Raw genomic sequence first — 14,734 nt, 5'->3', positions numbered from 1 at the left:
GCAGCCGCTGGGATTTGACAGGAAAAGTGATAAGAAGCAAGAAAAAGTGATGGATCATGATTTTTTTTTCCTCGTGTTTTCTTCAGTCAGTGGACATGAAGTCTTGAAGGGGATCTTTCCCTTAGCTGGTCTCATCTGTGGAGATGAGGCAGAAGCAGGATTAATGTAGATGCTTTTGGATGGAAACAGAGTTGTGTGAGGCATCTTTGTGGTGGGAGAGGGGAAAATTCATCCCAGCAAGGCAAGAGCACCTCGTGATGTGCAGTTTGCAGTTTTTATCCTCCCTGTGTGCATTCACTCAGGAAACAGGTTCTGCCCTCCTGACACAAATGCACAAAGAGCTGAAGATCTGCTGGTGTTGAGGCCATTGGGGTCTCAGGGCAGAGGTGTCTCTGACCTGGGTTTGAGCAGGGTGTGAACAAGTGTGACCTGTGAGCACCTTCTAAGAGCAGGGGATGATGTGATGCCCCCACCCTTGGGGCTGCTTTTCCCACTCCCCAGTTTGGAGAGGGCAGGGGTTCAGGCCCTGACTCAGCTCCTACAGGGCTGGGGAGGTTGGGAATCTGCTTCCCCTGCAGTGGGGTCTGAGCTCTGGGACTTTTTTTACCCCCAGGTCGTTCAGCAACTGAGTGAACTTGAAATGGAACACTGGAAGGAAAATATATTCTGAGTGATTTTTAAGTAAAAGCTAATGTGAAAATGTGGGAGTTCAGACCAACGTAAGCACATTACATTCAAAACTATTTTCAAATGTAGTAAATAAAAAAAGAAATTGTTCCTGCTCTTGAGATTCCTAAAGAACACATTTTTCCTTGCGAGTCGTGATTTAATTAGATTATATTTTATTAGACATTCTTTACAAATTTTAAAATACTGCTATTATACATGCACAAAGGAAAAATCAGCTTGAACAATTGTATGTAGGCATTCATTGAAATCAACCACAAAAAAAGGAACATTTTATGTCAGTTATCAATGTACTCAATATGTATATCTAAAGTGCATTATGTTACAAAAAATATAGAAAGTCAGCAGCACCAAGATACGTTCACAAAATAAATACACCAGTCAACAAAATAAATTATGGTAAATGTGACAATAATAATTGTCTTAGCCTTAGCCAAAAAAAAAAAAAAAAAAAAAAAAGGAAAATTCACAATAACCAAATGTGCAGTTTTAGAGAGCAATGGGGAGGGGAAAGGTTTTATTCTGAGCATTTACAATATTTACAGGTAATAAATATTTTAATACTTCCCATATGTTCACTATTACAGAATACTGCAATATGTCTTCCAAATATCTCTTGCTGAAAATGTCAGCGCCTCCTGCAAAGAAAAAAAAGGACAGGAAAAACAGAAAAATTAATTAATTTTTACTTCAAATATGTGGACATAGATTCAATGGCAAGAATGACACAGGCTGTAACAGGTGTGCCTTGCTAGTAACCATTTGCAATAACAGGGCCTGTTTGACCATGTCACAGTTTTAGACATTTATTCAGGATCTCTGTTATGTTTTTCTCAATGCAACCCCTCCAGAAGTGTGCTGACCTGCAGTTTGTCACACATTTTGGCCATTATACCCTCAAAAGAATGGAAAAGGGGCTTTTTGAAAATTTTTATTTAGAGCCTTATGTGAGAAGATTCCTGAGTGCTACAGGCAGAAGAATTGTGTCACCCTATGATAAAAAGCGTCAAGTGCTGGAAAAGAAAAAAATACAGTTGGAGAAAAGCAAAACCTGTTTTGAAGATATGGAAAAGGAAGTCCTTGTTAATGCTGTGGCTGTGCTGTGTTAACTGCTGGGGTGTGGTGCCATGTTCTGATTAAAACAGTCCATTGGGGCTTATTTGGTCTCTTTCTCCCACTGGTAGATCACCCCTTAGGCAAGGGGCTGTGGTGTGTGTGAGCAAAGGCAGCTCAGGGCTTGCAGTGAGCAGCCCCTTGGTGGCATCTCTTGGAGTGCTTGACTGAATGAAAAGGCTCTAATCCTGAAACTTTCCCTCTGGGAGCCAGACAGCTTGGTCCTGACAGAAAGCAACCATCCCATCCTGTTCTCCTCCAGCTTCTGTTGCATTCAGCCCAGCTGAAGCAATCAGCTGCACCCAGTGCTGAGATCTGGGAGTTTTCTCAGGGATGTTGCAGTCCTCTCCCCATGAGAACAAAGCAGAGCCTGCTCCCACCCTGTCAGTGTATTCCTTGTACTGCAAAATGAAGTTGCTCAGAGGTGCTGCAGGAAATGCTGAAGAGTTGGGAACAGCACTTTTTTTTTTTTTTTTTTTTTTTTTTAGTGGTTCCCTGGGAAACACCTAGGGGTGGAATGTGGAGATATAGGCTGGAGTGGGATTCTCTCTGCTGCAGGACTGATCACCAGAGCTGGGGGTAACATCCCAAGTGGCAAAAGTGTGTGGGTGTGAGGCACAACAAAATAAAGATCCTGGAGAGTTTAAAAAGGTTTTCTTAAGGTGCACATTGAAAAGGAGGCTACATCTATCATCAGGGAGTTTATTAATTCAAAGGGGTTTTTAGGAAATTAAGAGTACCTTAATTGAAGTGAAATGGGAATTTAGCTGGAATGTCCATGACAAATAACTTTTAAAGTGCCTGGAATGGAAATGCTAGCATGAAGCTCCTTAATAATTAGCCAGCAACAATTTTAGGATCCATTTCAGGGTATATTCCAACAGGTTTAACAATGGCACATAATTCATACAGCATGGCTGTGTATGTGTGCATGTCTGCACTACTCTGGCCTATTTCTAAGAGGGTGACATTTTCAATCTGGCCTGGATTTTAGGCTTGGTTTTAAAGCTTGACATCTTGACAGTGGGCTCTGTACTAATGATAATTTGCAAGCTGCTTTCTGTGATTTGGATCCAGGTTTTGCAATATTGGCTTCTTCCAGGAGATACTCCTTGTAGTAAGTCAGAAGATCTAGAGATTATATTTTTGCTGTCCATTTTTTTCTGACCTAAACCCAAAATTTTGTTTTCAAGACTGTTCAGGGAGAGTTGGCATGAAGATTTTAATCTGAGGTGTTCAGCAGAAAAGAAGCATAGAGGGAAAATCATGCTTAAAGTTTACATCTTTTGCCAGCCTACTGAGATAATAAAAAAACCTCATGTACTAGAAGTTTGTTAGGGTATAAACCAACATGTTCTCTGTAGTTGTGAAGGAGGAATTCCCTTTTCCTTTTTTAACAGATTCTCCTTATTTAATCATCTCAAATTAATTATCTGAAATATAGGTTCTTTTTAGGAACCTGTGAGAAATGCTGCATTTGGATATTGGACTCCACAACAAGTAAAGCTGGGAGTGTTCAGCCATCCAGACACAATTCAAACAAAAAGGCTGAACTTGGAAAATCAACAGGGTTGTACCAGTGGTTCTTTTATATATCCCATTATAAATATGCAGAGACAGCACAGCGGAAAAAAAAACCAAACCAAACCAAACCAAACCAAACCGAACCAAACCAAACAAAACAAAACAAAAAAAAAAAACACAAAAAAAAAAAACACAAAAAAAAAAAAAAAAAAAAAAAAAAAAAAAAAACACCACAAAAAAAAAAAAAAAAAAAAAAAAAAAGTTGAAATTCCCTAGGATGTTTTCTTCCCTACACTTTAGATCTCTTTGTGTTTAAGACAGGTGTTATTTACTGGCCAACACAGTCCCTTGACATCTGTTGAAAATGGTTTATGGTCTGGGGACACCCTGGTGTATGTTGGCATCTCCTGTAGATGCCAGCACGAGCTGAGGTGATGGAGCATATTGCAAACTGGGGCCTGTAAACCTTAACCCCAGGCTGGGTTTTAGTGAATTCCACAGCTGGTGTCTCTTTCCAAGGGATTTACTGCAAGCAAGTGGCACTTCACTTATGTCTCTGGCCTGCCAAGGTGAAGGGGAGGAGGAGAGAAAAGGGTGGGGTTTTGCTGGTGAAATGCAAACATTTGAGGAGAAGATTCCACTAAAGAGTGGAATCTATGGCTTTGCCTGCAAGTGTGCAGATTTCCACTCAAGCTGAGATGACTGCAAGGGGATGAGTCACTTGGGACACCTAGGCTGATGTCTCCCGGCCACTGCCCTAAAAACCTTTCATTGCCATGCATGAGGGAAGTGTGTCCTTCTCCAAGAGCAATGCCAAACATTTTTAAGCAGCAACGTAATTGTTTCACACGCTGGCAAAGGGATGGAGCTGAATTAAAAAGTTCTAATGGCAGGGGAAATTTTGTGGTGAAAGGCTGGTTTGCGTTGTTTGCAGATATTACTGAGAATTTTTCCCGTGTTCTCCCCTAAGGTTAAACAGTAAAATGAAAAACCGTAAAGCAAGGGTAGGAAAGTTGCCAAAAAGGGGAGGTGTTGAGAGGAAGGAAAGAAAACTTCACCATTTTATAGATACACAGCCTTAAATAAAAGTCAAATCTGCTGAGGCCCAAGTGTGGGACCAAGATATGATGTGAGATACACTACGGTTAAAGCAGGAAAGAAAATTTTAGTGGCTGTGATGTGCTTCCTTTTTACAGAAATACCTTCACTTATTACTCAGCTTCAGGAAGCAGATTTGGGCAATAAGCTGTTTAGGTGGATTGTGTCTCATGAGGAAGAAAGGCTCTGTCCCCAGTGCAAAGTGGAAGGGGCACTTACCTGCAGAGAACACCTTGAGATTGGACTTGAAAAGCCATTGCCCAGCCATAAGTACCAAGATCTGCTTTTACTCCCAGTTTGAGTGAGGCCTTGGCCTCTCACACCAAGGGACAACAATTTCAATAAATGCATGGCACACTGCCCAAGAGAATATATCAGAATTACCTTAAAGTGTGATTTTGTGTAGTAACAGAGATGTCCAAGACTGGGCTCTCGGTCACAACGTCTCCGTACACGCCAAGGTTTAGCCAAGCCGAGCGGGTTCTCCTCTTTTTCTTCTCTTGTTCCTTACGTTTCCCAGGCTTGGCTTTCTTTTTCTTCCCTGACGCCTTCAGGGGCTGCTCCTTGTAGGTCTGTGATTTGTTTGTCTCCTGGGTGAGGTATCTGCCCTCATCGTCGCTGCCAAAGCGGACGGGGTAGTTCTTGGTGTTTGTGGCAGGTTTGGGGTTGGGCGACACCTCTGACGTGGCACGGATCTCTGCAGTGTTGACACCCTCAATTAAATTTTGGAGGAATATTCTTCTCCTTAAGTCTTGGATTGACTTGCCCTTGTCATGCAATAGCTGGTGCTCTGATACAGCCCGTTTGCTAAAGGGAGAGAAGAGAGGAAAGGGAAAAATAATTTTTAGGGGTTTGTCATTGCCTAGTGCTTGGCAGAGCTCCTCTCTTCTGGTGGCCACAGTGATCATGTACCAGGTTTGGAGAAATCCAGTGAAGTCAGACTGCTGGAGCAAGTCCTGCTTCTCCCTCAGAGTAGCTGCTCTCAGCAGAGAAGGGAAAGACCTAAGCGGGTAATAATTCTCAGCTGACTGATCACACACCGCTGGACCTGGAGCTGGATTAGTCACTGCTCTGTTCTAGGAAAGCATCATGACTCTTAATATATCACACTTGAGGCAGGAAAAGCAGGAAGGCAGTTGTCAGAGATAGGAAAACTAAAGGGTCAGATAATGCAGCAAGAGAGGGAAAACCCAGCACTTGTACAGCACTGGAGCTACACAGCATGATTCTAGTGATTTTTTTTCTGCTCAGTCATGTACTTCAAAAACATAATCAAGCACATAAAAGTGCATTTTACTCCTACATTTAAATAAGTGCATTTGCAGGAGGGAAAAATATTTGAATTTGGGTGCCTAAAACACAGGCACTTCAGTCCATAATGAGCTATCCAAGCCTGAGCATCAGCAGAGATGAGTCTCAGCCACTCTGTAGATTTATTGCTTGGTCACTTGTGTCTAATTATGGTTTTAGATGACTTCCTAGTATTCCTTTAAGTGTGAACTTTTGGGCCAAATTTCTAGTCTGCTGTGCTGTTTGATTTTTATGCTAACCCTCTTCATTGGATCTTCTTCAAGAAGCATCCTGGTTTCTTAGAGTGTTTTTTCCAGAGTTCATCCTGACCTTTTGGTACACTGAGCTCTGACTTGTTTTCGAGGAACAGGGAGATGAATAGCTATCTGTCTTTTAGAGATGTTGTACTGGCAAGGAATGTATTAAACATCTGAGCAAAGAAGATACAAATGGCACCTGGATAATAAATAACCAGAGAAAATGTGAAGTGGAAGCCTTTTTTCTTGAAGTGGAATAGATGCACAGCTGCACTGTGAACCACAGACAGAGCACAAGCTGGGATTTTAGCTAAGTTCCCATGAATGCAATAATACAGTTTATCCTTCCAATTGCTCTACTCCAGCATGCAGAGCTTGGCTATGGAACCTCTCCTCTTGCATCAGGGTATGGCATGTGACTGGATTCTCACTGGCCAAAGAAATTCCATTCACTGCCTTGCCTGTCCTGTAATCATTTGGTCAATTAGCTGGGTAAGAAGTGGTTTCTGCCTGTGGGTGAACTGGAAGAGACATCACTGTGAGTGAATATTCCTTCCTTCCATCCCATCCCATCCCTCTTTTTCCTGCTATGTTACCAGATTTGAAAACGCAAAATATTTGGGAGTGTTCTGCAGGTTCTCTTTCTAAGTCCCCTCAGCCAGACTCCTCAGGTTTATGACTTGATCATCAGTAGAGCTATTGGAAGTTGGCAATTTCAAGTAGCTCTGGTTTAAGAGCATCCCCTTCAATTTCTGTCTTTGTAGGGCTGCACTTTTTGAGTATTGGGTTCAAGTGATGGATTTAAGTGATATTATATCTCTATTGCTCAGTGCAAAATTCAAACAGCAGCTTTCCCCTGTTCCACAATGAGACTGGAAGATGACTGTCAAAATCTTGCTCAAAATCAGCTCTGCATATGCTGAGGTTTGTAAATGCACATATAATCAAATATTGTCTGTGTTTCAAGTGTCTCAAAATCAGTTTTGGATTGCTTCAGCCTTTAGGGCAAACATTTAGTGCTCCTCTACCAAATGTCCCTAAGCAAAAATGCAATGTGATGACACTGAGCTGATCCCATGTTGTGTCTTTCTCTTCAGTGCAGCTGTGGCCACTAACACAAGCTCATGATCGCCTTCAGAAGAATTTTTTTTTTTTTGACCAAAAGCCATCTCCAACACCCTTCTCATTAGGGTAGGTCTGATTGGCAAGCAGGCCAATAGAAGCAGCACCCTGGGCTCCTCTGTGTGACTGCCTCTGTGCTGACTGTCAGGTTGTCTGGTGTGACTCAGGGTACATTCCCAGCTTCAGTAGTCTATTCTCTCAGAAAATCTGCATGGGAAATGCAGTTCTGCTTTCACTCTTCTAGTTCATAGAAAGTGTCTGAAATCTTCATGCTTTGTGGAGCCTAAACCAGTGTCTCATGTGATGAGCAAAGCTTTCCTACTGCCTCTTGTGAACTACCAAGGATAATTCCTTCTATCACAGGCAACCCAAAGCTGCCTTAATCCTCTAATGTGTATTTGGTCAACTTCCCCACTGTGACAAAATCCTGACTTTCCAAAGCCTGTTATTAAAGTCCTCCTGATTGAAAGCCTAATCCATTTTACAGAACTGAAACCTAAACATTTGGTTCCGGTACACACAAGGCAGTCAGAGAGCATTACAAGGTCTGCATCTTGAGTGAGTGTGCATTTCCAAAATAATGCAGGGATTGACGTGTGAGGGCTCGGTGTGCCAAAGAGGGTGGGTTTCTCTTTAAATGTCTGTATGATATTTAGCATCAAGTCTGGCCCCAAATAACATTCTGCTATTCCAGATGATTGTATAACATTATGTAGTGTTACATTTCACATGACTTTTATTACTCAGCCAGACTTAAGGATTACATTTTGCCTACCGGCTCCCTTTGTATGCTCTAGATCAAAAAAAAATCTCCTTGGAAAAAAGATGTGGTGGATACATGTCTCTTTGACCTTCTGCCTCCTTCTACTTCAGTTATTCAAACAACTCCTGTGTTTGTAAATCATGGAGAAAGGCTTGCCCAAGAAGACTGATATAAGAAGGGCTTCATAATGGAGATATCAACAATACCTCACCCACACACTCAGAGCAGGAAGGCAATGGAGGGTGGAATGATTGCATTCACATATTGGCTATGATATGGAAAAAAATATTAGGCTGTTAGGGTTAAGATGACCCACTAGAGGTCCCTTCCATCCTTCTCTAAAACGCACCTCCCATCCAAGGAAAAGGATCCTGTACCCAAAGCAAAAGCAGTAAACAATCAGCTTCCACATTCAGGCAATTTTGAGACAAGGATGTTGATGGCTTATACTTGACCAGAGCATCCAAACTAATTCCTGGATCCAAGTACACTGTGTGTACACATGAGACTGAGTGTGTCATTGTGGGGAGAGCAGCAGAAATCCATGACTTGTGACTATCCTGACTTCATGTACTTCTAGATAAGCTCCTCTTTTCAGGCACATTTTTTTTTTTTTCTCCTTGAGATATCTAGCATTTCTAAAAGGCAACATTCTTCAAGCTACCACTTTCTATCTCAGAGAGCTGCTCTTATTTAGCTGTTATTATCCTTGACTGTTCATGTTGGGTCTGATCCTAAATTCAGCAAAATAACTGAGGAGGTTTCAGTCAATTCTCTGGATTTTGCAAGGCTGAGTGCCCTTGCCACTGACTCCAAAGGGAGGGAAATCTGCTCAACCTATCTCAGGCTTAGGAAAAATATTTTGAGCAGATCTAGGGACATGATGCTGCGATGTCTGGACACAATGATAAAAATATGTAATTTCATTTTGAGGCATTACAGGGTTTCTCAGAAGTTCTTTAGCAGCTAAAGCACTCCTATAACAAATAACATGTCTGGAAAACTTTTCTTGGGACAATTTGCTATTGCTTTCCATGGGAGATTTGCTTCAGCAAAGTCTGCAGAACCAGGCCTATGTAATTTTGATTATTTTTGCATGTCTATAATAATGTGCTTCAGTATTTTCATCCATTACTGGTCTAAGCTTTTTGACTGAGAAAAAAAAATCTTGAAGCTTAAGTGAGTTATTAACCATTAACTCGAGGAATGGTTTGTGGTGATATTAAAACAGGACACATGTTTGAGTGTGGTGTCTGTGTTTGTGCTGTGCCCACAAACAAAACTACGTGAATGCCACTAACTGACAGCTGACTGGTTTCTGGTGTGTGTTTTACATGCCAGAGCAAAGAGGGAGCTGAGAAATGCGTTTTCCCTGGTTAGCTTACACTTTTCTTCTCCCCTGTCAGGACAGAATGGGGATGTTGGGAAGACCTTTAATCCTGACCTTTAAAAAACAAGTGTTAAAACTACACTAACTTCAAATGAGAAAGAGTATTTCTCTGTAAATCTAATTTTTTTTTAACAACCAAACTTGGCTTAGATCCAGTTCAGAGTTTCCTAGCCAAGAAAACAACAGCATCTAACTGCACTGTAATTATTTTTTTTATTTATTTATTTTTGAAACTGAAGTTTGATTCCTCTATATAATATGGTCCCAAAAGAAAGAAATAGCCCAAGAAGAGCTTTCAGGAGTACAAAACAGTTAAATGTTAATGGACTGAGAATAACACACTGTAACATTATCAGCAATAACTTGTTCTACACAATTTGCTGTAGGAGATTTGTAATAGCTCTCTGCCTGGTGCCAAATTTTAGGTGTGTCTGAAGTCACCTCACCTGGGTTATATATATATATTTATTTTTGTTTTTCTTTTGCAGAGGGGTTTTTTGGTTATTATTATTCTGTATGTTGCTTAAGTGGCAGAGGAAGTGCTAGTTGGAGATCTTGTCCTTGTGTATGTAATAAAACATTTAAAAGGAAACCCATCTGAAATTGTTTGCTGTGTCATGTTTCCCTGTAAGTTGTGATCTGATTTTCCAGCAGCCTTTCTCCAACTTGGCTTCCTTTGGAACTGCATAACAATACAGCCCTCCCCAGCACGACTGAGGTGTTTCTTCCTTAGAAAATCTGATGCAAGTCCAGGGAAAGCCAGCGAGTTAGATGTGTGAGACAGCTGCTCCTGCATCAGGGCAGAGGCTTGTCCTGCACTTTGTGTATGGCTATTAGTATAAACCAGGCTGATTATTTTGGAAGAAGCAAAAAGGTCATTTCCTGAACAGACTGTCTTAAGTTACACTATCATTTATCAAAAAAAATATGCCTCTGCCTCTCAATAAGATACTGGACTCCCTTTGGATTTTTATTTTTTTTTCTTTCTTTCCCTGAAGTGGCAGAAATCCAAAGAAATTGTTCAGTACTTCAGTGTCACTTCTGCATGTTTCCCCTGCCCTTATCAATATTGGCTCCAGGCCAGAGCCGAGGAAGTGTCTGTTATCCAGTGTAACACAGAGCTCTTGGATAAACCGGGATGCTCCCTGAGAGGGTCCCGGGACAACCTCACCATAATCACCACAAATGGGTCGGGAGAGAAGCCCCTCAGCTTTCACCTCGCCTCCCCCGCAGCTCTGTAAGCTCAGAGAGCTGCAAAGAGCCCTTTTTCCCTGCTCCGAGTGGCTCCTCCTGGCTCCCAGGCAGCGCTAGGGAACACCTGGGGCAGGTAACCTGGAGCGGCCCCGTTTGGAGCTGGGAACCTCCCGGGCTGTCTCCCTCCTTCCCTCCCTCCCCACCAGCCCCGCCGCCGCAGAGAGGGAGAATAAAGGAAAAGATTAAAAAAAAATAATAATAATTAAAAAATAGGAAAAGAGAAACTCACAGTCTGCGGCTGATCTCCTCCACTGATCTCCCGTAGGAGGGCACGGAGTAACTCAGCAGGAACACGGCGAAACTCCACTGCTGGAAGAGTTTAGCGAACATTGTATCCTCCGGGGCTTAAAACCTGCAAGGAAAGGGAGGTCAGTCCCCAGGGACAGATGCGCCAGCGCCGTCCTCAAGGAGTCCCCGCTCCGGCTCCAGCAGCTCCGAGGCTCTGAAGGAAAAACAAACTTTCTGAGCTCTGGGCTCACTTCTTCCAAACTTCGCTCTGTCTCTCTCCCTTCCTCGCTGTCTGCCTCTCCCTCCCTCCCTCTTTTCCCTCCCTCCCTCCCTCCCTCCCTCCCTCTCAGTCTCTGGCTGCCCGCAGGCGAGATCTCTCTCGATATTAGTTCAAAAAGCATCTCGCTCTCATTTGAACGTGGTTAGAGCGGGTTGAACATGGTTAGAGGGGGTAGAACATGGTTAGAGGAGGTTGAACGTGGTTAGAGCGGCTGAACATGGTTAGAGCGGGCTCCAGTGAGTTCCCTGAGCCCTGTTTAGCTCCAGTCCGCTAAGCCACTCTCTCAGGGCTTTGTGTTACAGCAGAAAACCTCTTTGCAGATAAGGAAAAGCTCCCAAAAGTCAGCTCAAGCTGCTCACTTCTCTGTAAACACACACACACACACAGAAGCGGAGGGGGGGATGCATCTCCACATCTGCCTCTCCTTTACCTCTGCAAAAAAAAAAACCACCCAAGAATCAGGTTCACGCCTCCAGCTGCAGGAAAGTTTTGGTCCCCGAGAGTGACAAGGAGAGGGACAAGCGGTGACAAGGAGAGGGACAAGCGGTGACAAGGAGAGAGAGAAGCAAAGGTCGCTGCCTGTGTGGAGAGCCCGAGAGGTCTGGGAGGAGCAGGGTGGCCCCGGGAGGCTCAGGGGCTGGGAAGGATGTTTGGCCGGGCAGGTTGGACTGGGCTGCAGCCTGCCATGTTCACACGCTCCAGAGCAGCCTCTGGGAGACCTGTGGGAGGGAGGACGGAGGGTTTTGCAAAGAGATGGCGCCCTAGGAACATGTGCGGAGAGAGGGAGAAGCCCGGGATACCCGCAGCCAGAACGGAGACCGGGAATCGGCGCTTCCCGGGCCCGCAATCAAAGAGGAGCGGGGAAAAGGGAAACACCCGGCAGCAAATGCACTCAGCGCACCCCGAGGACTCCGGCCAAGCTCTCCGCATCTCCTCTCCCGCTCACCTTCCAGCTCTCCCTGGCTGTGTTTACCCCCGGGTGAGCGCCTCCCCTGCCGCGGGGATTCCTCCCATCGGTGGGAGCGCTTTGGAGCTCAAGCCCCGGACTTTCCGCCGCCTCTCCTCGCACGCACCTACCGTGCCCGCTCTCCGTTCCCCTATTAGCCCGAGGGTCGGCTCCTAATGATGCTAATTGTGAAGGGAGGGGGGGAGCCAAGGGGGAGGGCTGGGGGAAGGACTCGCGCTCTGTGAACACAGGCGCTCCCGGCCAAAAAAGTAAACTAGTGGAAAGTTTTCTCCTCCTCTCCCTTTTTCGCCTTCCACTTCGCCCTCCTTCAGCCTGGCCCGGGGCTCTGCAAAACCGCTGCCTCAAGATGCGCTCCCGGGGCTGCGGGGACAGCGGTGGCCACCCCCGGGCACCCCCGAACCCCTCGATGGAGGCACCAAACTTTTCCATCCCGGGACAAGACTGGTGTATAAAGCCCGAAGGTAACGCAGTCTCCGCGCATAAAGAGCTGCCCCCGGCTCTACAAGGGGACAGCGGGACAGAGCCGAGGGACAGGGCAGTGCTCCCCTTGTCCCTATGGCTGGGGAATGGATGGATCCAGAGGGAAAGGATGCCGATCTCAGAGCTGGGCTGTGCCAGCGCACACCTGGGCACGTCCCGGGCAGCATCACCGGCAACATCCCTACAGCATCCAAGGCAACATCTCTGCAGCATCCCCGGCTGCATCCCCAGGAAAATCCCGGCTGCATCCCTACAGCATCCCCAGCAATATCCCTACAGCATCCCCTGCAACATCCCTACAGCATCTCCTGCAACATCCCGGGCAGCAACTCCAGGAAAATCCCGGCTGCATCCCGGGCAGCATCCCTGGCTCCTCCGAGCCCCCCCGAGCCCGCCGCTTGTCCCGCTGACAGCCTGATTTACAGGGAATGCTGTCCCAACACCCGCACAAGCCGCAACAAAACACTGAGGCGTGCCCGGCTGGTCGCTCCCTCTTATCCCTGCCCCAGAATTAAAGCAGGAGCTTTGGAGAAGGTTGAGGTGCAAAGCAAAGCTTCTTTTTTTTTTTTTTTTTTTTTTTTTTTTTTTTTTTTTTTTTTTCTTTTCTTTTCTTTTCTTTTCTTTTTCTTTCTTTCTACTTGCAGGTTATTTTAAGTTAAGCTACGCTCGCTGCCACAATTTAAAAGCCCAGATTCCACACCACACAGGTAAATTAAACAGCATAAGAGCTGAAATAGAAATCGTGCTGAAAAAATTCAATCGTTTATGCTGTAAATAAATTCCCTGAACGCCAGGTAGGCTGTAGATTAAATTGTATAGCTAATAGGCGTCTTTGATTTACACTGCCCTTTCGAGTAATTAAAAATAATTGTGAGAGCCCCTGAAAACAGCCCCCACACACTCATAGGTGTATTGCTCATGTTAAAAGTTAAACGTCCATCAAATATTTTTAGAATTTCTCTCCCCCAGAAATTAATTTAAAAAAATACACCAAAAACCAACACACACCATCCCTTCCAGACTCAGGAAAGAAAAAATAAATAGCCTCTATAAACTCAGAATCCTGAAGTTTCTTCACGATTTATCACTTCACCTTTTTCCTTGAGTTACAGCTGGCTGTGCCTCTCAGAGATCACCCTGGCCAACAGTGGTTGCTCTTCTCAGCAATCTCTTCCAAAACTATGTAGTAGGCTTATGAAGAAGGAAAAGAAAAAAAAAAAAAAAAAAAGTCAAAATTAAAAAAAAAAAAAATTAGAAGGCAATACTTTTCAAAAATCCAGCCTACAGAGCTTTGATTCTGCCTGTAACAGATCAGGGCTAAATAAAGGGTGTTAAAAGCAGGTGCTCTTCTCCCTTGCTGCTCTTTTTATTATGAAGAACAGAAGCTTTCCCCTAATATATATATAGTGAGGGGAGACCCTTCTCCATCGCTTTTATTGAAAAGACCAAACTTGTGACATCACCAACTACCTTCCTATGGCTGAGTTTTGCTTCTTCTCTGCCTCAGTGGGCTTGGGAAAAAAAAAAAAAAAAAAAAAAAAAAAAAAAAAAAAAAAAAAAAAAAAAAAAAAAAAAAGAGGGAAGAGAGAAAAAAAAAAAATAAATAACACAACCCAAGTATGGCTGTGCTCATAGGGCAGGAACTGAGCAATGCCAAAGGCTTTTAGGAGACTCAGTATCACCCCATGCCCCCCCTCCTGCCCCCTCTCCCCCTGAGGGCTGCTCATCTGCAACCACCGGGGCAGATCTTTGTCAAAGAGCAAACTCCTGCTCCCAAGGCTCGCCGTGAGCCTGAGCCCTCGCCAGAGAGAAAACACCCCTCATTTGGGCTTTAAACCTTCCCTTTCCCCTCAGGAGATGCTCTCCCGGGAGAGACTCATCCCCCCTAGGCCCGGCAGCTCCCCTGGAGTGTCCCCTGGCCTCGGAGGGGTGACAAGGGATGGGACAGGACTTAGGAGATTTAGGAGCTATTCCAAGCCTCACACCTGCACCAAGCATCGCTCAGGGACTCAGGGAGCCCCCGCGGGCTGGGCTGGCCCTGTGTCTGGGATGGGAGAGGGGAAAACCCCAAATCTCGGTGGGGTTTTCACCTGGCGGCCGGGAGCCCCTCCAAGGCGAGAGCCCGCCGCTTGTTCCTCCTGTTCCTTCCCCTCAGAGGGAAACGCTGCTTTTGTGTGACTTAGGAAAGGTTTCAGCCGCAGAGAGGTGAGGTAAAACCCCCTCGTTTTCCCTCTCCGCCGCCACAAGGCAAACCTTATCATTTTCGGCTTTCTGACTCCAC

The 14,734-nt window shown here is 44.8% G+C and overlaps 1 protein-coding gene across 3 annotated transcripts; it reads right to left on the bottom strand.

Annotated features, from left to right (window-relative positions):
- Positions 1 to 941: 941 nt before the first annotated feature.
- On the bottom strand, positions 942 to 11,029 carry PTHLH (parathyroid hormone like hormone; the record flags this gene model as incomplete). 3 transcript variants are annotated; one of them, XM_083860310.1, is made up of 4 exons in its annotated part: positions 10,978 to 11,029; positions 10,728 to 10,850; positions 4,807 to 5,229; positions 942 to 1,325 (listed from the first exon to the last, which is right to left on the bottom strand). In XM_083860310.1, exons 2-4 carry the CDS (start codon positions 10,826 to 10,828, stop codon positions 1,316 to 1,318), a joined length of 534 nt encoding a protein of 177 aa, XP_083716436.1. In that variant the 5' UTR covers positions 10,829 to 10,850; positions 10,978 to 11,029. The 3 variants fall into 3 exon arrangements, with proteins under 3 accessions (XP_083716436.1, XP_083716435.1, XP_083716437.1); XM_083860309.1 differs by having other exon boundaries at positions 10,728 to 11,005; XM_083860311.1 differs by lacking the exon at positions 942 to 1,325 and having other exon boundaries at positions 4,803 to 5,229; positions 10,728 to 11,005.
- Between the last annotated feature and the right edge of the window lie 3,705 nt (positions 11,030 to 14,734).

The sequence above is a fragment of the Zosterops lateralis genome (assembly GCF_965231275.1).
Source record: "Zosterops lateralis genome assembly, chromosome: 4".
NCBI classification, from domain to species: Eukaryota; Metazoa; Chordata; class Aves; order Passeriformes; family Zosteropidae; genus Zosterops; species Zosterops lateralis.
This window is presented reverse-complemented; position numbering and strand designations above follow the sequence as displayed.